Here is a 26,879-nt window from a genome sequence, read left to right on the forward strand (position 1 = left end):
CATAAACTGACATGACTGTGTTTGTAATTTCCTTACTGGTGGATTTTAGGTCCTTCTGGTGTCAAGTTATTTTAAGTAATAGCTCTCAGCTCTGTCTCTACTGCAGCCAGGACACATTCCCAAAAACCTGGTACTTCAAGCTGATATGATCTTATTTATTTAATCTTGAAAACTGAAACTTTTAGGCCTCATAGTGCCTTGGACTGCGACTGCTCTTTAGCTGGATCTACATCAGAACTATTTGGTCAGTGGACTAGTAGGTGCACTATGTGGAAAAAAGCACTTGTCGTCTTGTTTACTGTCGTTCCAGGAGGTAGTCTGGATGGTTCGGCTCTTGTAGCAACTCATAGTTTTGGGTAGTAAAACGCTGGGGGCCTATCGATGCTCTGAAGCCTCACAGCGTGGTTAATCCGTGCCAGCGGTGAAGGACAAATGTGCCAAAGTCTGCTGGGTTTGGCTCTTTTCTCACCCCCTGGCTTCCAACACCGATGTATCCAGCTGAGGTACAATAATTTGACACCTTTTAAGCAGCTGGGCCCTTTAGCGTGACAACCGCTGCTTTGTTTTATATTCCTGCATATTTTGAATGTAATCAAAAATTACAGTCAGCAACATCTAAACTGTGTTTTTATCCACTTTGGACTTTTGCCCCTCCACACCCCCTTCAATCTCCTTTATCCCTGCCTTCCCTATGTGGGATTTAACGTACACTTTGTGGTAACCTTGCTAAGTTATCAATTTTTTTCTATGTTCTCTCACACTGAATAAAGGCTTGTTTCTCTGCGCCTGCTTGTTACGACTTCAAGGACAGCTCCCTCCATCTGGCATTAAGTATTCCTGGTGCCAGTGTCGGGTTAACTGACACTCCTGCACTTAAACTAATGGCAGCGAGCAGTCATCTCCCATGAGGTGCTCACCTTGGAAAAAATCACCCAGCTCCCTCATCCTCAATCATAGTGGTGCTCTCGCCACCCACTGAATGAAACCATGGGCATGAAAAGAGGGATTGTTTCACTATTCAGGCATATATGAGGGCAAATGAAAACATGTAATACGCATGTCCTGTCTTGGATTTGCCCTCCTCCTGAGTTCAATGAGACGTAGAGAAGTGGGAAGAGTAGAACAGCACGCAAACAGAAAAAGACAGAGTCAGCAAATTGTCAAAAAGTCACTTTCATTAGGAAGGAAACAGGCAACCTCATTTCTTTAGAAAATTAAGCAGAAATAGTCAAGTATTTACATTCAGATACTTAAAATAATAGTTATGAGAAACTAGATTCAGGACTATCAAAGGGATCTTGTAAAGTTAGTGTGTGGACAATTTTTCTATTACTGTATATTCCTATTTTCTTCCTACATCTGCACTTTAAATCTTATTTGAGCTTTTCACGACATCAGGCTCCACACACCCCTTACAGACTCACTAGTCTATTGTTAATTAGAGTGAAAAGATCAGAAGAAAGTGTCAATTTAAATTTATATCTAGGCTAAGAAATGAGGTACATTGGCGGTGTGACGTGTTTCTATTTTTCACATATTGCTTTTGTCGCCTCTCTACGCTGCTGGTTAGCTGTAATGATAACAATGTCTCTTCTTGGATTTCCCAGGACCTGTCTTCTTATTTGACCAGATTTGACCAAGGACGCTGTCCTTTGGAGATAGACTATTTCCATCCTTGGTAAGCTGTTAACACAAATATCTTTTACAGGTGAGACCAGGGCAAAGAGAAGCACCTCTCAGACCACAGGAGTGCAGCATCACTACCCGTCCTCCTCTGAACCCCCTTCTCAATGGAAACCTAAACAGCTTTTTAAGAATGAAGAGGTTTTTCAGTTTGTTGCTAAATATAGGCCAGCCCGGTGGGAGGTGGCAGGTTCCAGAGCCATTTTCAACAAAGATGAGCCCCAGGTCCTGCCCAGGGCCCAGCGGGTGGTGACTGCCGGTGGTCCGCCTTTCTCTTATGCACCGGCTCTTAAGTAAACACAGCAATCCTGCGGTCAGCTACAGCATGGCAACGGGCGAAAGGACTCACTGTGTAGTTGCACACAGCTATGGTGTGTTGTCTCCTCTGGCCCACTCAATCTTGGCTCCTCCCCGTCACAGAGGCCTCGGCAGGGGTCGAGGGCCAGCGACAGACCTTGATGTGTGATCCCAGAACCCTGCTGGGAACTCCTGGTGGGGGCAGTGTTGGACTTCACCTTCTGGACCCCTCTGACGGACCCGTTTCCATCTGGAAAAAGAAGTCTAAATTAAGAACATTATCATGTTTACTGGCATAATGCTGTTTATCATGATTGGAAGTGAAATTTATCAAGATGGTGGATCTCAAACATTAATGAACCATAATTCACTTGAGGCTATGATGGATATGATTTGACCTTTATCAGTGATTTGTTTAAGATGTGAAAGGTTTAACTTTCATTCATTGAGGGGAAAACAGAAAATATAATAACTATTACACTTAAAGTACTATGGTTAGATCGGAAATAATGCTCTCTGGAGCTTCTTTTTCGTGGAAATAAAAGTTTGTATGCAAAATGTCCTTTATTGAATATTTCATAAGTTTAAAGGGAATTAATATTACATAAAATTAAGCAACTGGGACATTAGAACAATCCTAAATTACACTACAGTGAGATAGGGTAAATGGTTAATTAAGTGAATGGAATTATGTATACATCACATTGAGTAAGTTTAGCGTGTTAAGGTATAACAGTCATAAATATCAGGTTCAACCAGGAAATCTGAATCTGAAATATTAACATTTCTATCAGAAGGGCAGCCTTTGAGGATAATATGCCATTAATCATCAGGATCATATCAAATAAAGTGCCAGATTAATCAATACAGAGGAAAACTGACAGCTTCAGTCCTTATCCACTGAGGAAAATAAGGGGCAACAGGTAGGCCTTTATCCATTGAGCTCTGTTCTTGCATTGCTCCCCTATACACCAAGATCATAATTTGGGGAGTCTCAGTGGCTACCTGTAAGGACCACAGGGGTGGCAAATAGCAGGGCTGTGGCTTTCTGAGCTTCTTAGTGGTGCGAGCAGAAGGATTTACGGTAACTCTCAGACAAGCGTTCACAGCTTGGACTCTTGGCATGGATTCGATATTGTCCCTGGCTGAGCATCAAACCCACTGAACCTGAGGTCCAAAAGTACCTACACAAAACCCTGGGATGTTTGAATGATAAATCGCCGACATTTAGTGGCAGAACAAAAAATATTGGCCTTGCTGGGGATATCAATTTTAATTTTAATTCACAGTGAGAGCGCATACTGGGTGGCTTGATTGAAAAGAGATTGGCTTCTAGTTTAATTGACATGCTCTTCTCTTTCAAGTGACTTTTCCTGCAAATTCAGCACAGGTGCGATAGTAGAAGGCAACCCTGCAGTGTGAGAGGTGCAACAATTGCCAGTGGGGGTGGTATTGAATACCAACCATGATTTGAAGAGCATTGACCAAGTTATCTTTAAGTTCATGTCCAGTCCTTTTGGGACTCGTAATTTATTTCTCTGTGTAACTGGACTCTTTCTCAGCGCCTGCTTCAGCCCGCCATAAGCCAGCACTTCTGGTTTTGATAAAAGAGAAAACCAGTTCCATGAGATTTCCTAAGCGGAGTTCAAATGATAAAACCATGTGGCAAAAATAGCTCAAGAAGTTAATACATCTGACATACCGAGAAGCATAACGGATCAATTCTGTAATCCGCTTTAGTTTTAAGAAGAATTACTATTGAAATTGAGGATGTTGTTGAAATCATTGGTATCATTATCTTCAGGTAAAAGCATTTTAAACAAGGTCAGTGCTGGATTTTATTAATGTGCTGACTGCTGATTATGCCAAGAGGTGCTTTACAAAGCCGCAGGACTTAATTTAAGGTCAAAGAGGATGCACTGAGCCAAACACACCAACCGCCACCCTGGAGAAAAAAGCCATGGTGCTAATATTAGGGGGAAGACTGATTACAGTGCTACTATTAGGTTTTGGCGTCAATTTTGGTCCAAAGTAGGAACGCCCTCGGCACTTCTCTTTGGTGTTTATGCCCTCGGTCCTCAATGGCACACTACATTATATTATGAAGAGCCAGACCAAACATGCCGAAGCAGACCACAGGGTTACTCACAGCCCCTGCACATTCTTTTGAGGCTGAAATGTGACCCGGTCCTATTTTTCAGCAGCTTGTCAGACTCAGTGTGGTGCAGGGAGGTAAGCTAGGAGGGAAAACTGTTGTCACCTTTCTATAGCTCTTACTTTTTCTGACTTACAGGATGGCAACCTCAGGTGTCAGAGACCAGATGGGTGGGTTGTGTGAGTGCTGGCAGTCACCACGGATATGGAAAGCAAAGATATACTTACAACATCAGCAGTAGACAGTAAATGGAAATTAGTTTATTGGTGAAGCTTTGCAAGTTGATGGACACACTCTGGTAAAGTAATAAGTGTAGTAACCACATGCATTAAGACATATAATGCCATATGTGAGACTGAAATTGAAGTGACAACATAATGATTTGGGGTGAATTCAGTGAAAAGTTTTGTAGCAGCAGTTTTGTAGCAGCTTGAGGAAGCCGTGCATGCGTACGATGCTTAACACATTGCTGTCCCGGATGATGCCTGCTCCATTTCCAAAAACATTATTTTTTCTAATATTCTCCCTATATACAGTTGAAGAGCAAAGTCTTTGTTGGACAGCATCATCAGAGACTTGGACTGGAAAACACTGTCAGGCATTCAATATGTCCGAGGTTGTCATCAGACGAAGCTCATTTTGAAAAATGCTTGTTATGACTGCTGCTAACCATATCCACCCACTCTGTGCCCAGTGAGAGGGACAGCAAAGAGGAAGTCTTTCAGTCAGTCAGGTCGTACTTCATCTCAGCAAGCTATTGAGCTGCTGGAGTATGGACAGAGCTTTAAGTGAAACTTTGGACACCTAAAACCTGCTGGTGACACAGTGCATGGAAGAAAAGCAGCAAAACAGTTCTGAAAAGTTGTACAGTAGGAATAGCCTACCTGAGGAGGTCACGACAATTTAACAATGCATTTCCTTTTGAGACCAAGATCAAAACCCGCAAAATTAGCCTCGTGCCAGACATCTATAGCTGTCTACATTTCTCAGCAATTCAAATGGTCTGTCAAATGTTGTGATTATCAACGGTCAATGGCTCTGAGGCAATAAAATCTTTCACAGGTGGGATTAAGAATGGTGACGTGACCTTCCTGTGTGCCAGAGCCAGAAAAAAAGGGAGGAAAAGATTTCCACGAAAAAGGTAACAAGCCATGTGAATGAGATTGACACAACTGTACAGGGTGTTGTAAGTCACCTTGCAGAAATAAGTCTTAAATCTGCATATTTCTTTGATGAAAACTGATAAGATACCAAAAGCAAGACAAGCTGCATGTTGGGTCACTTACTCAAAACACATGTCTTGTAGTTGCAATGCATTATGGACTACGAAGGTGGCTGTTAGTGAAGAAATAGTATTTCTTCCTTCTCTATAATGGATATCTCACTGTAACATTGTTGTAACCCTTGCTCTTCATTACTTGTATTACTGATGCTTTTGATCGACACATTTTGTGCTGTCATACTCCATTATCCAGTCAAATTAGCAGCCAATGTGATTGTCTGTTGGCCTTTTTGGCCACGCATTTGCAGAAATAACAATCATAATGTTTTCATTTTAAAAGTGAAAGACTGCCAATCAGTCTATACCTTCCCATTATGACCAGTTCTTCTAACTGCAGGTTTCCACCAGCCGCAAACCTACACATGTCTCTCTCCGAGCACAACCACAAAAGCAGTTCACCTCCTCATTGACCAAAACTCACTATGCAAGTTTAAAAAAAAGGGCCAGACTCTCCAAGAAACACGGCCAACTTTACCACTGAAATAGATTTCAATAAATTTTAATTTCCGCAGGCACTTTTCCTGGTCTTGAGAACGTAATGAATTAGTGAACAAAAGCCTCTGAAAGAAATTCCCTCCCATTTCTCTTTACTCAATGAATTACCTTCGACCACACAAGGAAAACAAAAGATGGCAAGTTTATTTTTCTGTGGTGGGGCCGTTTCAACAGAGCGATTATTCACTGACACCAACTTCAAAGGTTCCTCAATCAAAACTTTGTTGCACCACTGATAGTACTGAGGTACAGTGGGAGCATTCCAGCACTGTGTTTTCCATTGTCACATTATAATTAGTTAAGAACTGGACGGGTATGTTTTGTATATTTTGTCACAGAAAAAAGTAACATCTGTAAAGTATTTGTCCAAGAAAGGTTTCAGTGCTGTAAAGCTGATTGGCACGCTGTTTAAATATATGATTTCAAGCAACGAATGTGTTTATTATTCTAATTTCTTTAGACACAAAGAAGCATATTGTGCATTATGTGATCATAGATACGATTCAATTATTACAGCAGCAAACACAGCACCTGGTTCCACACCTTTGAATCACTGGACAAATCTAGATTATTTCAATGATTGAATACAAACAAATGACAATTCAGTCTGATAACTAGCAAACACCATACAGCAAAAAAAAATTAAATATTTATATAGCACTTTGAATCAGGGTTACAAAGTGCTTTACAATTACAGAAAAGGTGATAAGACATTTGAATATATCATTAAATCAAAAAAAAAGCAATAATTATTAAAGAATAAGAACAAACTTGAAGCAAAGCATCAATGTGAGAATAAGCAAGTACTGAGATGAGATTTAAAACACTCCCAAGAGCGACAGTATAACCTGGGAGCCAGCGCTGCAAAAAGTAGAATTAATAAAACAAATAACGATTATTAGAAATACAAACACAAGCAAAGTGACATGAAAACTAATTCAAAAATGGACGAAAAAGTGCCATACAAAACAAGTAGGTCTACATACTGTAAATAAAATGTATATGTATACATTAAATAATAATGATATGGAAATATGAAAAAAACTGATGTGTGAAAATGTTTTGTTTGTTGCATTTTGTTGCTCTGGCAGAGACAGGCTTATTGCAGAAAATGCTTGTGTGTTTGTTTGTGTGTGCTTTTATAACGGTGGGGGTATATATATATATATATATATATATATATATATATATATATGTATGTGTGTGTGTGTGTGTGTGTCCTGTGTGTGGCCAGACTTGCTGGGCTGATCTTGGCCCCTGGCTGTTGCTGGCGTTCAGCATGTCTGTAAAGAAACAGCTGGAGGCAAAGCCAACACCAGTCCCGTTCAGGAGCTCGGCCCTGCCAGCAGCGACAGATTCCAGAACTTTCCATGGCCCCACGTCACCATGGCAACAGGTCTTGGCACGGCACAGCTGTCCTGATCTGCACACCTGGCCCACCAAGAGTCCAGAATCACCTCTCCTGTCACTGTGTGATGAACAGGTCATTTACAACCCAAGTGTTTGTGTGTTTTTAAGAGTTATGGGCCCAGGTAAAGAAAACACCGTGGCAGTGGACCTCCTGTGTGTTGCCCTAATCAAACAGAGCTGAGGACCTTAGCAGTGTAGAATAGCCGGGCTTGAATTTTGTTCAGACTTGTACTGTGGAAAACCCACACAGAGGGACATTCAAAAATAAACTGCATTATGGAAATGTAACTCGATAAAGATTTGTTTTGTTTGTCTTTGATAGTGCCACTGAGATTTTTGGTTTTCAGTTTGAACAAAGAGGAGCAAATACCAAGCCTAGGGCAAACAGGAATATCTAACTACAGTTTACATCTTTAGTCAGCCAAGGGAATTATTTGAAATTCTGTGCTCACAAATTATGTGACATGTTTGTCGTCTGTAATGCTTTCCAAAGTAACAAAATGCTTATGTTTCTCTGGACATAAAGTTTACTCGCTGGCGAACGTTTCTATTTTGCAGCAATAGTAGATTTCTCAATTCTTGTAGGTGGAAAAGAGCACGTACCCATTACGTTTTATGGTATTGAATGCTTTTCCTTTGGCTCAATGACACTTGTCGTCATGTAGAACGTTGGATCAGAACACCAACCCTACAGTTACTGAGCTCTACCACCTGAACTTCACCCGCCCCAATGGTGGCCGCCCCTGATGGAAATGGGAGGTTATGTCAACGTTAAAATGGAACATTCAGAAGCCAAATAATGTTATGCTTGATATGTCCAACAACATCATTACGTTATTATCACATGTTTTGCAATGTAAGAACAAAATACTGCAGCATCTATTGATATTATTCTGTTGTGTACAAAACATGAAGACCAGCTATCGCTGAATGTTAAAAACATTTTTAAAAAGGTCTGCAGTAATCATATCCGAGCAACTAATTTATGCTGAGCTTCATGATGATATACTTCCTGGCTGAAGGAGTGAAGGACTGTATGTTTTGATTTAATTTGAAGGATATCTTGTTCCCTGCTAGCCATGCTGAGCACAAACTGACTAAAGCAGCTCTTACTGCTGAAACATTGTGTGGTATGTTAACAGAATATGAACCATGAAACACTAATCTGAACACAGCCAGATTCATGACAGCCAACATGTGTGGCCCACATGCTTGAGATATCATTCCCTAATCTAATATCAAGTGAAATGTGATAATGGAATCATATATTGCAAACCTTTGGAGCAATTCTGATTACAGACACAAGCTTGAGCTCTGTAAATAAGACAATTTTCTGTTCAGCAACTTGTCTGTTGCTTTGGCCAAGTGATTCTTTGACAGCATCCAGGCTGAAAACTCTGTCGATGGGTCCCTGAGTCAGTTGTGACTGGCCACTCTAATTCAATCACGGAAAAAAATATTTCAAAACCTGATATTTAAGGAGGAAAAATAAAAGGTTATGCACATCATGAAAATGCCCATTTCACCTGGTGTATCTTGGCTCTACATTTTTTAAAAGAAGCCAAACTTTATTGCCATTGGAGAAAAAGTTGTAATTTTTGAAGTGGTGTGTGCGTATGAGAGGGATTATTTCTTGCTCTGTCTCCCTGGATATAGTTGCCACCCATGATATCTCTAAGCTTACACATAAACACACTCTCACACATTAGGGGTGGAGTACGGAGAGAAAGCATGATTTGTGTATGGATGTCCGGCATGTGAACAGTTTGATTGATGGGCAGCTAAAGAACACAGGCTGATCCTTATTAGTGGCTGAAGGCTGCCAGCTCTGAGGGATGCGTGGGCATGTCCTCCTTGGTAAGTGATCAGGTGTTTGACTCTGTCTGGTAGGAAGGAAGTCCTTATTAATGTTGAAGAGAAGGCCGAGGCTCAGCAACCTCAGGCATGCCTGCCCACACACACTCATGCTCCCATCCAAACAGCATAGGACTGCTCTCACTGTGGTTCATTACCGTAGAGGAGAACTGGTGTGCTCTTACACGAAAAGTCCTGATTGGGAACAGATATCTACAGCTGTGGAGGTGTTAAAATAAATCTATCAACATCTTTTACTGTTTTAACCCTCTCTGTACTTTTTTTCTTTTCTGGCCTTTGTTTTATCAAAATACGTTTAACCTGCATTAACTGACATAAGGTGTAAACACATCAGCGGCATATTATCACCTGTAAAGTTGTTATGATGAACATGCTAGCAAACACCCATCAAGCAGATGAGGAACTACAGCGACAATTACGCTTATTTCATTATTAGCATTATTTAATTTTTTTGCAAAGACTTAGATGAGAAGATTGATACCACTTCCATGTCTCAGAGTGGTATCAATCTTCTCATCTAACTCTCGGCAGTTGCGGGCCGTAAAACCAAAACAATGAGCTGAAAGATGCTGAAACACTTGGTAGAGCAGAAGAGAACTAAAGAATCAGAAACCGTTTACATAAAACTAGTCATGTGATTAGTGATTCTAGGTTCAAGATTCAAAATCCTTTATTAATCCCACAATGGGGAAATTCACACTGTTGCAGCAGCAAGGGATAAGAGGAAACATGACATGATGACATGACATGAGTGCAGCTTTAAACTCTGTATCTTGAGCAACAACACCATCCTTTTTGGGCTGGTTTGGGAATCCCCCTGACCCTTCATACAGAAATACCAGCGACCTGTGAAATGAACACATCACACCTACACAGCCACTTCACTCCCACCATTAACACTGAACTTTAAAGGTCTACAACAGCTCTTTTCCCCCTGTAATCCATCTGCACCACAAAGCTAAACTCTCCTTGGGGACAGTGTAATATAAACACATTCAGCATGCCTCGGAATTTCCAAAACCAGCAGAGAAAGGGGATCTTGGTCTGAATCAGTGCTGCTTTATTTACAACTCTTACAAAACAAACTTTTAAAAGCTAATTCCCTTTTGCTCATGCAGTGGAGAGGCAGTGAAAGCCCAGCCTTATGTTACAGGGTTGTGAGACCGTGGGCAGCACAAAAACAACAGTTGTGAGCTCTGCCTTCCTTCCTTTGCTTTACAAGGGGATGCAGATTGGAGAAATATGTTGGCTGTTGTGAACAAATCCGCTTCATGGATTTAGACTGTTGGAAAACCACAGTCGGACAGAAAACAAGCCGCATGGCCAGAAAACATGTTTGAATTACACTCAATGTTGATTTATCTGCTGCCAAGAGTATGTAATCAAATGTCTAATGGACTCACTGTTTATTAGTGAATTAACACTTTTGAACGTTTACATCATCAAGCCGAACATGTGTTTCCAATTCATGAAAGAAAGAGTTATTCTAAAGGTTGTGCTCAGAGTGTGGGGATATTTTTCTCTGTGTGAACCTATTATGAAAAATATATTATTACAGAACCAGCTTCATCAACTAAAAGGTCAACACAAGACCAGAACACCTAAAGGGAACATTACTAAGCATTTAATAGCATTTGATACTGTGACCTGTGTTGAAATACTATCATCCCAAACTAATCACAAGCTTAGTGTACTGTTTCTTAGCTTCACGGACAGAACAAGACTTCTGACATATAGGATATTTCCCATAATACCTCAATGTTTATAGATGCACAGTTTTAAAAATGAATATGAAGCTATAAGTTAAATTATATGTAAAATTCAACTATACGTCACTTTACGGTCAAACAGATGAGACTATAGAGGTAAATAAGTTGTATTATTATTATTTTTCCTGATTTTAGTATCAGCCTGACTTTAATAAGCTATGGTGTTTTATGTTTTTGTTTAGTGTATGTTTCTATGAGTTATTTCACTGCATATTTTCAGATATATCTATTTTAGTCAACAAAAAGAAATGCTTCGTTACAAAGTCGGTTGCTTTCTAGTGTAGATCTGAAGAGACATAGATGCTCCTTAAACAGTGTCCTCTTGCATTTTGTCACTTTAATAATGCTCTAAATTATTGTGTCTCACAGAAAAAAAACACTTAGATGACCGAGCTCATGTATTTTTAAAAGTCTGTCTGTCTGCGTTTGGTGAAATCTTCAGTAACAAAAGATGTGGCCTTCTGTAAAAGAGCATGATGTCACTGTTCACCACATTTGACTATTTTAGCTTTATAAACCAACTGGAAGGCATTTTCAATAAAATAACAAATCCCATCTTTGAATATTGCAGATTTAACAGTTCCTTTTACAAAGAGACTTCTGCTAAATGAAACCACACACTGAACCATACCAATTCATAATAATTATCAAACATGACATATCCCTTCTCTATTTAGCCCCAGTGAGTCTGAAAATGAAGTGGCTCCTTCTGATATTTGCTTTTCTACAGCCATAAAACTTCATTTGTGCTATATTTTTCTTTGTATATCCAATTTGCTGCTGCAGCGAACCAGTTTCATCTCATTGTTTCTTATCTTGTCTTCAGGATTCACCTGTATGTGTATATGCAAGTTGATTTATCCAACTTTTATGGCACATCCTATTATATATTTTTCAAATAGGGCTAAAACTAACAATTACTTTCATTCCATTTACCATTTTGAAAAAAATACAGAACCATCAAAACCCGGACTAACAGACCAAGAGCTGTAGCCTCCATCGTTCCCCAAAAAAAAATCAAAAATCAAAAAACAAAACAAAACAAAAAAAACTCTCATAAACTCATATGAGTACTATGTGCATTGCCAAGGGACCATTTTTTTTATTTATTTGTTTTTTATCTTGTTTTAATTATTTATTTACTGCAGCTACACTGATTGCCACCAACAAAATTCCGTTGTGTTCATACAACGACAATAAAGTATCTTGAATCTTGAATTATTGATGATTAATCGTTAGTCTATAAATAGTGAGAAAATATTTGAAAATGCCCATAACTGTTTCCTTTAACTCATGATCAGCAACTAACAGTCCAAAGCCCAAAGAAAGAAAGTTTATCATATAACGTAAGACAAAAAAAACAGCCAATCATTATACATTTGAGAAACTGGAACACAGAAATATTAACTTGAAAAATTAGTGAAACGATTTAACTATTATCAAAATAGTTGTTGTTGTTTTTTGTCTGTCGATCAGCTGATCTATTATTGACTTATTGTTTCAGCTCAGCATATTTAATCATTATTAAATATAATGTTTGCTTTCCAGTTTATCAGTTAATTTATTTTAACTCGTGATATTTAAGACTACCACTCAGATGAAATTTTAATTCACTTAATAATCCCCTCATTGGAGTGCCTTTTTAAAGTTATAATGTATTCTACTAAGTTTGAGACTTCCTATTCTCTGTTTGCCCTTGATATCCTTTCATGGTCACACAGCTTTAAAAAGTGCACAGTGTTCTCTAGTTCTCTTGGAGAAGCAGAAAATTGAGAGGTAAAAACTGAGGCAGGGGAACGCCGTGCCAGTCACTGTGCCATGGTGAGCACGAAGCGGGTGGCCTTGCTCGGCGCAGGATAAAGCTGTCCAGAGGCTGCCTTCAGCATCCGTGTCTGTCTGCCAAGCGCTGCTAGCATGTCCCAGGGTAGGCTGGGAGGACAAGACCGTTCAACAAGGCCTCTGCATTGAGTGCAGTCCATTTAAAATAACATATGGATAAATAAATACAGGACCTAAGTTCACTGTACAGTAATTGGTCAGGAAACCAACAGAGACAAGCTCATTTACAGTAAATGGATCAGCTTTGAGTTAGTGAAGTGCACTTGGCTCAGACCATGCATTATAACGATTTGGAAATTTCAAGTGAAGCATTTTTTTCAGTTTCAATATTCACTGAAATGTCTCCTAGATGCACTTTTTTCACTTGAAAAACAAAACTGTATCTGTGTGTGTACATGTAAATATAGAATGATGTTAAATATAGAAACATTACAGCGAGTGCTTATAGATGATGTAAGAGCAAATTAATAATTGCAAGCAAAACAAAGGGATTCTGATATTACTTTAGTTTCTGCATGTAAACTTTTCTTTTATTTGTCAAGGACATGCAGAAACATGTATATATATATATATATATATATATATATATATACACACACACACACACACACACACACACACACACACACACACACACACACACACACACACACACACACACACACACACACATACACACAGTGGTTAGTCTGGCCAACCTTGTTGACCCACTGGCTGAGCTGTGGTTGCACGCTGGACGCAAAGCACTCATTAACGATTTGAGCCTGCTCTTCACTTATGCAAACAAACAGACTCGGCCCGTCATTACCGTAACACCATGTGTGTGTGGTCTTCTCAATCAGACCTCTATTGATTCTTCAATTTTCGCAGAGGCAACGCAAAACGGCACGATTTGTCAAGCGTGTAAAAGATGTGGGGCACACAGACTTGTGGCATGTTTCAAAGAGGTTCACACACTGGCGGACATATTTTTCATCAGCCTCAAATACGGCACAGTAGTTGTTGCAGCGGGCATGAGTCTGTTCCACAGGCAATGCCACGGCATCACCACAAGCCACAAAACATAAAACACCACAGTAGGTTTTATATTGCGTGTAAAATGCCATCATAACCGGGAGCGCTTTCCCCTCTCCACCAGCTCCACTTTCTACCCTCAGACAGAGCCATCTTTACATGGACGAGCAGTGCAGAGTCTGACTGTGAGCTCTGCTGTGTGTGTTGCTTGGCAGCCAGCAAGAAGTTTATGGTAATGTTTTGGGTGATAGGTCAGGGGCAGGAGGGTGGCGGCCATTGGTGGTGGCTGTGTGGTGACTGTGTGGGGTTTCAGGCTGTGTCCAGCTGGCCTGGGGTCTGCCTCTGAGGTCAGGAGAGTGAGAGGGGGCATCAGACATGAGGCAGCTTGTGGTTTAGTTTTTTTTTGGGGGGGGGGGGGAATAAGGAGTAAGGGGCCCACCCCCACCCTTCCCCAGAGCCTGGAGCACAGGGCCACTGCAGAGAGGCCAGCCACAGTCAGACACCCTACTATCAACATCTGCCAATAGAGAAATGCTAATGTGGTGGGCACCTCATAAGGCCAGGTCAAAGACCCAGGCTCTGAACTTGTTTTTCTGCTTTTTGATTCACTCTGAATCACATCTTGGGCATGATCAAACACACAGTTTAATCATAAGATGAACAACATTTAAGGTTTTCACTAGAAACAAGCTCTTACATTGAATAGATGAGTGTAAAACCCCGCCAGTTCAGATGAGAGTAGAGCTGTGCCAGGCAGGAATCATTTCATCTTAGAAATACATTTTACAGGCAAAATGTGCAGTGGCAGATATTTCCTGTATGAAAAAAATTATGATTTAATGTACTGTGCTCTAGACTGAGTCTGGACAACATGCTTTTGTCCTAGTAGGACCTCCCCGACTCACTGTCTCCAGGAGCTTGACATTTATGGTTAATGTTAAAAAAAATCTAGTTGTAAATAAGAAATCAGCCCCAAAGCGCTACCTGAGGAGGATTATTATATATCAAGCAGCAGAAACAGAAACAGACAAATCTTGCAGCCACTTTCAGATCAAGTAAATGCGTGACGGAGGAGGGCATGTTTGGGTAACCCTGAGCAGGAATTAGGTAATGTTCAGGATGTATGGCTCTTAAAGTGTGGAGCAGTGACCCTTCTCTGACATCCTGACTAAACTGTCCATTGTGCTTTGTGGCTCAAAACCTAAAAGTCTGCTTTTAGTGTTGGAAACATCTTAAAGCCTGTACATCTAAATGTGTGCAATACAATGGATGTGAAGATTTAAAATATTGTCCTAAAAATGATTGTTTGAACTGTGAGAAGTATGTTCTCTCAATAGCTAAGAGCTATATCCACAGTATCAATGGGATCCAGGTTATTTATGAATTCTTAAAAAGCTGAAACAATTACTTTATTAGTTGATCAACAGAAAATTATTTGCCTATTCTTTGACTATTTTGATCATCTATAAATCGTAATACCTTTTCCAGCTAAAATGCCAAACATTCACTGGTGCCAGCTGCTCAAATGTGAGGATTTGCTGCTGTTATTTGTCATATGATAGGTAACTGAACACCTTTAGGTTTTAGACTGTTGGTCAGACAAAACAAGCAATCTGAAGATTTTCATAAACAAAACTAAGTTGATTAGTTGAGAAAATATATGCAGATTAATCAATTATGAAATACACACAGTCCTAAAACAGTAATACCTGCTATGGCTAATGCCTATTCTTTAATAGGACGACGAGATAAAAATACTCTACAGGTTTACATAATTATGGATGCTACATTTATTCGGATTTAGTAGCAACCACAGCACCACCAATGCAATCAGGAAATGTTTTGGAATAAAATTGTGCATACATTTTTTTTTATTTAATCATTGTCACAATACAAATGTAGAATATGTAATCATGACTTTCTTAAACCATTTTAAATATTTGCATGTTTGCACATGTTCCAGAAATTTTCAATTAGCAACAATTCAAAGTTCCAAACACAGGACTGTTTCACCCCACAGATAAAAAAAATACAGTAAACAAAAAATGTCAAGCCTCAGCATACAGCCTGGCTTAGCTATCCCATACTTAAGAGTGATCTAATTGATTGCTTAAACAATTGATTTACATTTCCAGAGTTTTCCATCTAACCCAGCTCAACGGATGTACATGATGACATCCGGCGCGTGAGAGATGCACCGGATGTCCCTCCCCTCTCGCTATTGGAACATAGCACCACCCAGAAGGGTTGTGATTGGTTTAAAGAAATACAAACAAACCAGAGCGTTTTTTCCCCCTCTATCCAAGAATAGATAGGTAGCAAGACCATACTCCAGTGCTGACCATGTGCTGTGTAGATACAGTAGGTCTGACAATGCAAGACTACATCTAACCAAATAAATCACTAAAAGTCACCTGAAGTTCACAGCATTTTAACTGTCCTAAAGTAAATTCGATGAAGAGCTCTATTCTTCGACTGCTAATTTCATGTCTCTGTAGAGCATCCAGATTTAATGTGACACATCTTAAGCACCAAGAAACCACCAAATGAAAAGAAAACAGAGTGCATCAATTTTAAATTTCATCTCCTGAGCTTTTATTAATACATTTCTGCCTCAGTAGCAGAGCTGTTGAAAATAGCTGAACCAGAAGAAGGTAAAGAGGAATTAAGAGCATTCCTAGGATGACAGTTATGATTGGTAGGTGTGAATGATTAGAAGAAAACTTCTCCAACTGCCCACAATACGACATTATAAAGCATGCCTGAAATTAAACGGCCCGTTCAGTAACTCACCGTTAAAAAACCATTATGAGAGGAAAGTAACTCTGCAAAAGTCATTTTTCAAGTGAGGTTTTCCAGGATAACAAACCTAAAGTTCTCATGTGAACAAATGGCCAAGCGATCAAAGCCATGACTGCATCATAAAGGGACCATTATCAAATACACTGTAAAACCTCTGATTCTGTACTTTGCAGCTAAATATATGGTCACAGATGACATTTGAGGTGTTATATACGTTTGTTGAATGTAATGTTTAACAGAAACTGCACTGAATTTATTATTATTTCAAATAGGCATTGGTGTATTTAGTGTGCGTGTCTTCACTTTTCACTTTGCCGTAATGTTCAAACTTCACTTAAAGCTGGGATAGTGTTCTGAGTTAAAGGGGAGTGGTGCTGTAAAATAGTAATAAAATAATAGAGAAAGCTAACAGCTCCAGTGTGACTTGTATGGGAATTAACAGTGACAAATGTACATGCCAACTAGTGAATGTAACTCCACAACAAAAGCAGGAACTGTTGCTGAAACTAAAGCCAGGATTTATGACATAATAGGGTGGGCCAATAAGAGGGAATGGGTACAACACATCCAAAAATAGATGCTGAGCTCTGAATTTATACGCAAAATGAGGGTGTTTCTCTGGATGCAGAGTGTGTGTAAGCTGGATGCTTGGAATTGGGGGGGGGGTGTATATGTTCTGTATGTGTGAACGTGAAGTAGGTGCAGTGTGAAAAGGATGAAAAACGGACAGGAATACTGTTCTGTGTTGAGAGTGCAATTTAGCATGAATCAAAAGCAGCTTTCCTGGCTCCCATTCCCTATGCTGCTGTCTGCCAGGAAATGGGATTTTTTTCATAGTTTTTTGCAGGTAAAGTCTTTGCAGAATGGAATCAAATGAGGTATTTTTTCCCTACTGAATGTTAGAGTGTTGGAAGTTTGAGGCAGACTCGCTGGAAACAGAAGAAAGCTGAGTTTTGGAGACAGCAGGGGGGGTCTGCCATATATTTGTCCCAGCCTCAAACCCCTTCTGGACCTCTTGCTGAATTGAATCATGGCTGCTTGTAAAATACTGAGCCCTCTATTAAGTAATTTACCACCAACTGGTCTACAGTCTAGCCTGAAGTGATTCTACTAATCATCACTGCTCACAGAAATAATTTATGGGTTTTATTCATGAGGAGAAATGCAAGTTATTCCATCCAGTAAAACAGTGCAAATAGGTGCAGTGACCACATAAATGACTAAGGTTTCTCGAATAGACTGTATTTATCTTAGTCACCTCACAAACAATTTTAACTACAATATGAATCCCTAAAAAAAATCCAAAGACGCAGAGTATTCATATTGTATTAGTCTGGATCAACGGAAGTACATTTCCAGGATAAAGCCAGGCTTTGTCCCTCAACTTCCGCTCTCTGTGTGTTGCCGATCTCAAAATCCCTTCACTACGGGAAACTACAAGCTACAAACTTCGAGGTAGCAAGCTACACACTGAAAATGGCAAGTTTTGAAGACAATTTGGATTGAGCAGCAAGGCAGGCCTACTATGTTAATGTTAATGGCATTAACTATCTTACTGGGATGTTTTGGGACAGATTGGTGGGATTGCTATCAGATTGCAATGGAAGAACAAATTACATTTAACCATGTATGCAGGTAATTTAAATAGCTCACATTACTGTATTGTACTGTATTGAACAGTTAACTTAATTTAATATTTCATGGGGCGTATTATTTTGCGGGGTGCAAATTTTCCAATAAAACAAGTTCGTTCCCGAGACCATTTTCCAAAGCTTAGAGCCGCCCAAGACAACTGTGTGAGGAAATGCAAACAACCCGCTACATTTTTTTTTCTCCTATTATAGAACGTATGTGTGGTGTAGCCAGATGTTAGTCCACAGCCCTGTGAAAAAAATGCACAAACCCTGTGAGACTGTACTCAGGCACAGTGGTGCTATGAGCTAGATGCTAACATCAGCAAAGTAACATTCTCACAATAACAATGCTAGCATGTTGATGTTCAGCAGGTTTAATGTTCACCATGTTTTTTAGGGTGTTAGCATGCCAACATTTTCTGGTTAGGACTAAACACAAAGTACTGCTGAAGCTGTTGGAAATGCCATTAGTTTTGTATTTGTTCATAAACCAAGGTATTAGAGACGTCAACCTGATAATGGTGGGAATGCGTAGGGAAGTTATTACAAAGAGAAGGAAATTAATGTGTGAACCAAATTTTATGGTAATCCATGTAATAGTTGTTGAGACGTTTCACTCAAAACCACAAATGTCAACCTCATGGTGGCTCCAGAGGAAAAGTCAGAGGGTTGCCAAAGTATTTTAATACATTGTCTCGGAACCAGGGATTTCTGTTCCGAACTTTTCATGGATAAGTGAAACTGCTGACACTACAGCTGGCACTACAAGAAAAGTCAGGGGATCAAGAAAGTCATTAGGATTCATCTTCTGGGGACCACAAATGTGTGTACCAAATTGCATGGCAAATGGCAATCCATCAAAAATTTCACTAAAAGCGAAACATGTCAACCTGCTGGTGGCACTATTTCAGTCTGGACCAAAAAGAAGGACAGAAAGACTGACTGACTGACAGACCAACTCTACTATTCCCTAGAGCCACATGACTAACATGGCTAAAAGATAAGGCTAATAGTGTTGAGTATAATAAAGACAACTTTGGTAGTTTGTATGAATCTCCCTACAAATGCACTTCCTGTATCAACACAGGCTGTACTATTGTTCTTCAACTGATGTTCTGCGGAATATTCTCATGAATCTTGTTGTTAATACCAGCTTGTTTTTGTTTTCACCTCAGGAGTCTGTGTGTGTGTACCCTGGCCTATTTGGTTTTGTGGCGGGCGGGTGTGATCCTATTGCATGATGGTCTTTTGTCTCTAATTTGAGACTAATTAAATTTCACGCAGAGATCACTTTGAACAAACTCAAGAACATGTTCGTATTGTACCAAAATTGAATGTTGTGGAGAAAATTTGAGAAAACTGTATTATTCAAGATCACAAAGTTTTACAAGTGGCGCAACATGCAGGTCCTCAGTCCTGCAGTTTAAAAAAAACGTTTCAGATCAAACAAAGGATAACACATTTTTAGCCATGATACCAGTGTGGCTGAAAGGATAGTAATGTTGGTCTTTTTGTTGGTCCAATACTTTGGTTTAGACTGAAATATCTCAACAACTATTGGACGAATTGCCATGAAATTTTGTACAGTCATTAATATTGCCCTCAGGATCAATTTAAGTAATTACTTCACTTTTCATCTGGTGCCATCAACAGGCGAAAACTTCAATGTCTCCAATACTTAAAATGATCTGTGTTCAACTATAAAACATTGCAAGATATTTAAAAAGTCGCCCTGCTGCATATACCGGTACTACTACACTTGGGCATGTATTGCTGTCAATCAATGTGATACCTCATACATCAGACTATGACCCTTTAATGCATGCATTTATTGTTTTCAGAAAAATTACAAATGTTACTGAATGCTTCTGACTGGTTTCATCACCTAAACATACACAGTGAATGGCTGCCTGAATGCAAAGCGCTCCACTTTCCTTATTAGCTGGATATGAGAGATACCTCAGAGCCCACTGTAACCATTCGGTGGTGAGCTGGTTTGCTGAGGCAGAGTGGAGTTAAATTGAATGGTCTGCAGTGAGAGGCTGTGGGTTGGGTTTCGCTGAGGTTATGGTCATTCTCCCCTGGGAAAGTGGTTAGGCCTGGCTGTTTACTTTGGAGTAGCCCTGCCCCTCCCCTTATACACTCTGCTTGGTAACCCATGATTACCTCCATTGGTGCACACCTGTCATTTCTGACCTCTTTCTGATTAAATAATTATTAGACTTTATTCAGAAAGTATAGCTAAAATAATTTGAAATTGATTACATTTTTTTTCCAAGATTGTGTTAAATATACTCTTTATTGTGTGGTTGTTTGGATGTTGCATGGGCGCTACCTTCTTGTCATAGCAGGTGTGTGTGAAGGGCTGTTGGGGGCGGGAGGTTGGGGAGGGTGTTAGGACTGGACTTAATGGGGAGGGCTAAGGTAGTGCCTGCATCTTCACCCAAAGAGGAGTTTGACTTTCTCACTGTGCCTCTCTCAGACGGACTCGCACAGTGCTGGACTGTAAAACGCCTCTCAGCTCTGCTCTCCGGCTCCGGCCACCAGAGAAGATGCTTCATCGTTACTCTTCATGAGATTACTGCAACACTGGGTGGAGTGGCAGCTCTGCAGCTAATGGGCTGCTGCTGTTGCTCTTTCCATCTTTATCTCTCTTTCAATTGGGACGCTGGGGAGAAATAAATAGCTCAACACACACTGTTGGGAGGCAAATGAATGGAGCAGAGTGACAGGGGATTTCCCCAGGCTGCCTTCACACCAATGGATTTGGACACACGTTTTGAGATGGCCAAATTGAATTTGGCTAAATAATTTTTCTTTTTACATTGCAAACTCATTTTTGCAACAAGATCATCTCTTTACAGCTTGAAGACCAACCTTTTTGTGGATTTTCACTGTAAAGATTCACATTATGTAAGTCTAAGTTTCGTGACTTTATTAAAACAGTTTATTGGCAAGTAATGCTGCCTGGGAGTTCTTACTCAGGAATGGTGTCATTTTTTAGCTGCCTACACTGCTAATGACAATCTGTTGAGTAGTAGACAAACAGTTGAGTATAAATTCATAAAACAAAATTTTACTTAATTCATTAAAGTGATATATATCTTGTGTTCTTCAGATCTTAGGCTCAAGGATGTGCTCTATAGTCATGCTTCATCAGTGGAGTCTGGCTATGTTCTTGCTGTGCTCCCCAGTGACTCTTGATGGGAAACCAGTTGATGCACTTAGTAGCAGAACGTGAGTTCTTTTTTATATTCATTTTGATGATAGAAAAGTAATTCCATGTTATGCAAAATTAACTTGAAAAATGAAGGACTATATTTAAAAGTGGTGAAAAACACTTTTTAACACAAATTAATGATACAAAAAAATACAACTACAGTTTATTAATCAGATTAAATTAAGGTACAGGAGGTTTTCTATGTTTGGCTTTTTGGGGTCTGGAGCTCAGATTAGAGATAGCTCTCACAAACTTGTTTATGCTGCCACCTACTGTACTGAGGTTTCATGGTGCCTGACCTTACATTTCAGCTGACACCACTTCTAAAAGGGTTCCACACAGAAACTCAACTCAACACTGTGGTGTACCAAGAAATTACAACAAAGGTCAAACAAAAAAGAAAAATTGTTAGATTTTGTAGGTGCTAACTCAGGAATGAGAAATCAGTAAAACAGATTTCTGACAGATTTAGAAATAAATGAACTTGGTGCTGCTCTCCTCTCATGCACGATGCCATTTAAGGATTTATTTATTAGCTTTTATGCAACCTTCCTTGTTGATGTGACTCTGTCTTTTCACTTTCATGCTTTAAGGAGGAGGTCAGTGAGCCATGCCCAGCTGATGCATGACAAGGGCCGCTCCTTACAGGAGTTCAAGCGGCGCATGTGGCTGCAGGAGCTGCTGGAAGAGGTGCACACTGCTGATGAGCACGCTCCACCCGTGCAGAGCAGAACCCAGAGCCAAATCTTCAGTGGGAATGCCCTGCACGAGAAGCCCCCAGGGGCCACCAAGAACCTCCCTGACAGGTTCAGGCCGGACAGAGAGGGCCCTAACCTGCCCCAGGAGACCAACAAGGCTCTGGCATATAAGGACCAGCCACTAAAAGTAGCCACCAAGAGAAAAAAAAAGGTGAGGTTAGGCCGACGTAGAGAGAGCGACAAGAAGCGAAGGCGGGCACGGTCTGTCACATCAAAGGAGCCATGAAGGATGCAGTGCCCTGGCTAAGAGACTCCCAACAGCCTTTATATGGTACTGCACTAAGACACTGACATTGGTCCAACTAGACTGGGATTTGAGAGACTCTATGCATGGCTGACTCAGTCACTTCATATTACAGCCCTGAGGTTGTGCTTGTATGGTAATATTTTGCTGTGTTTGTATTTTCGATCTCATACTTCCTGAAGTTTCGTGAAATATCATCATCTTAAGTCCATATTTATTTGGAACATCTGTAGGCCTCTGTAACTTTGATTGACTTCAAAACAAAGCCATATGTTGTGATCTCTAACCAGCTGTGTGCTCGAGTAGATCAGGATGAACTATTTATTGCCTATATATAATGTAACTTCACAAAATTGGGAGGCTGAATGGTCTACTTTTGTTTGGCTCTATATTTGTTGACTATCGTGAACTTACAGTTACATACAAACTGTTCACTGCATACATCTGTTCGAACTTGTCTGGCATAATTTATTTCACTTTAAAAGTGTGTATTTATTTTGTGAATGTATCACGGTGCTGCTGACTAAATTCCATAATGCACTTTAGTTATATCCTGTACATGTTCTTTTGTGGTTGAGTTTTATTTTGATGTTTCTTTTTGATGGTCCTGCTTTCCTTCTTCACCTTAGATCCCTCATGGACTTGTAACTTATTGGATGCTTCATCAAATCCACTCTTACCATTTCACATTATAGTTTATTTTTTATAAAACAAGCCCGAGTCAGGAGCTGTCAGACTCATTTAATGTTCTACTTGCACTGAGGGCATACTGTACATTTTTTCCAGTTAATCAAACATTAAAAGTGTAGCCATTAGAAATATTTTTGATTCACAGTGTCTTTGTTCACTAGCCATATGTGGCTCAAATGTTCAGCTAATTAATTAACTTCTAAAACCTGAAATTGATATGGAGGAGACTAGGGCTGCTTAATTAATTATTTTATCTATACAATATCAGAAAAATGTGAAAAAATGCCCATCACAGAGTTTCACTGAGCACAAGATGACCTATTCAAATAGCTTGTTTGATCCAGTCCAAATTCCAAAACCTGAATATATTTAGTATGTGATCATATAAGACAAGAAAAGCAGCAAATCTCTCTTGAGCGACTAATCGATTAGTCTAGTTGACTAATATATATATATATATATATATATATATATATATATATATATATATATATATATATATATATATATATATATATATACACTGTATATATAATATGAATGATATACTACAAGGGAATACAAAAACTATGATTGCAAAGCAGACTAATCTGCAGCATGGTCAGTTACCCATTTTATCCCTTAAATCTAAAGTTCAGAAGGAATAGACCTGTATGCACACTACCTGCCTCTTAATGAAGAAGCAGTGGCTAAACATAGAAAAAGGTAGAAAAATGGCAACAGGGTAATGTTGACCATGGGCCTGAGTTCAATCAGCAGTAAGTATCCATCCTGCTGAAGTATTTCATTGTGACCAATAACCTTGCTACAGAGGTGGAGAGAAAAGAAATAAGAAGTGCAAGATTTGGGTCAAAACGGGTTTTTAAAATGTATTATAAAAAGGTGAAAAACTATTTTTTGTTGACTTTTGGGGACAGACAGAACACAATGAAGCTGTTAATGTCCCACTTGAGAACATGGCATTTTTAATAGCCGCTGACTGAACGGCACTGACATTGGTAATGGAGGGGTTAGCAAATGCATCAGCATCAGCTATATCCTGTGCTAAGAGCAGCAGTGTACACCAAAGGCCATTAGCTGACACGGAGTCATAAATACTGTGGAAAGCCTGATAAAGCTGCCATCAGGAGCCTGTAGCTCACACCGAAGAAATCAATCAAACAATGGAGAGAGATATTAATATGTCCAGAGAAGGGTGGGAACAGAGAACATAATCAATGGACTTGTCTTTGTAGAGTGCTCATTTTTAAAATGTAATTCATACAGTATGAATGAAATCCCTAAAACCAACTCCATAGAGAGAGAGAGGGGGACTTTAACAGGCCAGGAAAGGTCAATTCAAGTATTTACAAACAACAGTGCAGTCTCAGTTAATGAGGTATTTCTTTAGTCCCAAAAAGACTAAAGAAAGTAAGTTAAACAAACTTTAATAATGTCAAGTGCAGCTGTTACTAAAAATGAAAGTAACTAAAAAGACTAAAGATACACATAGATCCTCTAAGAACCATAACAAAACAGGCATGTATAGTACATCACTGTTTCCTGAGCAGCTGGTCTGAGGCCATTTCTCTTTAAACCAATTCAACCAGAATCAATTTGACCCAAGTGATGTTTGCCTTTCTTCCTTTCACATTCAGCTATCACACTTTGTAATGAGAACTGAGAGGCTGTCACCTCTACCTTCGTCAGCCCAGTTTAACAGGATGGACACCAGTGAAATAGAAGTTTACATTATGGGGATAGTTCACTCACAAACATGAGCCTGAAGATAGTGCTTTGAGGAACTAAGATGGTAAGTGTGTCCAAATGACGGAGAATTGTTACATCTGGCACCATTTTAAAATGCTATGACCGCTAAGGCAAACACCTGTTCCATTTAATTACACCGCAGTAGATGTCAAAATGTTAATTAAAAAAGTTTTGTATCTTAGCAGACAACCTGTGGTTGCTATGTAAATGCTTTGTATCTTATACTTTACTATTGATATATCACGTGTGTTTTCTTGACATTATGATACATAGTATATTGTCTATCATTATAGGCCTAAATAAGCCTTTCATGATATTTAAAACTAAAAATGATATATTCTCAATTCAATTATTGTTTTGTCGTCAAAGAAAAATAGCAACAAGACTACGTTTTATTTTTTCCCGAGCCCAATATGACATATTTTGTCGTGCTTTGTTTAGCCAATAGTAACCCCCCCCCCAAAATAAAATATCAAGTTCGCTGTCGTACATGACAAAGAAAAGCATAAAATCCTGAAAAGCTGGAAAAAGCAAAAGTTTGGAATTTTTGCTGAAACAATTAAGAGATTATAGTTGCCGATTAATTTTGTTAATCGACTAATCCAAAACACAAATGATGACTAAATGTTTTATTTATTTATTCGAAAGGTGAGGTCAAGTCGGTGATAATATGGCTGTTCCTAATAACTATGTGCTGATCTTTGCCTGTACGTGTGGAGTGATCCTGGGCATCGGGCTCTGTGCCAACCTGCTGGTCTTCTCTCTGTTTGCCAAGTACAACACGCTGCGTAAGAACCGCCTCGACATCCTCCTACTCAGCATGACTCTGGCCGACTTCCTCACCCTCCTGCTCATCCCCTTCACCTTGCACTCCGCCGTCACCTACTCCTGGCCTCTGGGCAACACCTCTTGCAAGGTCTACCAGTTCCTGCTGGCCTTTAGCCTGGCGGCCAGCACCTACTCGCTATGTGCCGTTTCCATGACCCGCGCCATGATCATCACCAACCCGTACCAGCCGCCCACCATGGACCTGGTCATCCTCATGTTTGTCCTGGTCTGGGCCCTCAGCTTCTTCATCAGCCTGCCGCTGCGTATGTTTGCCACCAAAGAGAGCCTGGGCCCAAGCCTAACTAACTTCTCCTTCTGCCTTCCAACCATTCATGAGCACCACTACCAAGTGGTCCTGAGCCAGTTTGTACTTTACTACTTTGTTCCAATGCTAGTCATCGCCTTCAACTATTCCCGGCTGGCTCTTTTTCTCCACAAGAGCCCTGTAATGTCGGTGTCCAGTGCCAGGAACACCCGCCGTGCCTCTGTCATGGTGTTCTTGGCAGCTGCTACCTTCTCAGTGTGCTGGCTGCCTGGTTATGTGCTGGAGCTGTGTGTGTATCTGGGGCTGTATCGCCATGGACAGGCTTGGGAGATGTTTTACTTCATCTGTACTGTGCTGCAGTACCTGCACCCCTGTATAAACCCTGTGCTCTATGTGCTTCTATCAAAGCGCTACCGCCACAGGAGGGCAGCCTGGCTCTTCAGCTGTAACAGGAATAGAGTGCAGCCGCAGGTCATCAGTGTCACCACAGACACATTTTAAATACAGGGGATTGAGCAATGAGTTGTTGGCATTCAGGGACACTTTTTATATTTACTGTTAATACAAATCAACTACTTTTGTGAACAATAAGATGGATGTTTTTTGTGATTACTTTTAGATTTCCCCTCCATATTTGAGGTATAAATGTACAAGTAAGAAGGTGAGAAAAATAATGGTTTAGGATTATTTTTCAGGCTTGACTACAATCAAATGTTCACATTCACTACAAAAACAGCAGTAATCGTCACAATGTTAGTAGCTGCATCTAATCATTTTAGGGAACCTATGTAATTATCCAATTACTACTACTAAGTCTTATCGCTTTGATTCATTTTGTTGCACCAGATGTTTCTGTCCCTTAGATCTTCT

General features: G+C 39.9%; 2 protein-coding genes across 2 annotated transcripts; both read left to right on the top strand.

Moving 5' to 3' along the window:
* The first annotated feature begins 20,739 nt into the window (after positions 1–20,739).
* On the top strand, positions 20,740–23,298 carry LOC120563429 (parathyroid hormone-related protein-like). Its single transcript, XM_039807583.1, has 3 exons — positions 20,740–21,168; positions 21,374–21,492; positions 22,069–23,298. The coding sequence occupies exons 2-3, from the start codon at positions 21,389–21,391 to the stop codon at positions 22,457–22,459; spliced, it is 495 nt and encodes a 164-aa protein (XP_039663517.1). The 5' UTR covers positions 20,740–21,168; positions 21,374–21,388; the 3' UTR covers positions 22,460–23,298.
* A 2,288-nt stretch (positions 23,299–25,586) lies between these two features.
* LOC120563799 (galanin receptor 2a) lies at positions 25,587–26,510 on the top strand. Its single transcript, XM_039808206.1, has one exon. It carries the CDS (start codon positions 25,587–25,589, stop codon positions 26,508–26,510), a length of 924 nt encoding a protein of 307 aa, XP_039664140.1.
* Positions 26,511–26,879: the final 369 nt, after the last annotated feature.

Source organism: Perca fluviatilis, chromosome 8 (assembly GCF_010015445.1).
Source record: "Perca fluviatilis chromosome 8, GENO_Pfluv_1.0, whole genome shotgun sequence".
Classification (NCBI taxonomy): Eukaryota; Metazoa; Chordata; class Actinopteri; order Perciformes; family Percidae; genus Perca; species Perca fluviatilis.

Excerpts from the sequence above, each read along its gene's own strand:
- LOC120563429 (XM_039807583.1), top strand. The coding sequence starts at position 21,389 with ATGTGCTCTATAGTCATGCTTCATCAGTGGAGTCTGGCTATGTTCTTG. Across the intron at positions 21,493-22,068 it reads GATGCACTTAGTAGCAGAAC|GAGGAGGTCAGTGAGCCATG; the intron begins GTGAGTTCTTTT and ends TCATGCTTTAAG.
- LOC120563799 (XM_039808206.1), top strand. The coding sequence starts at position 25,587 with ATGGCTGTTCCTAATAACTATGTGCTGATCTTTGCCTGTACGTGTGGA.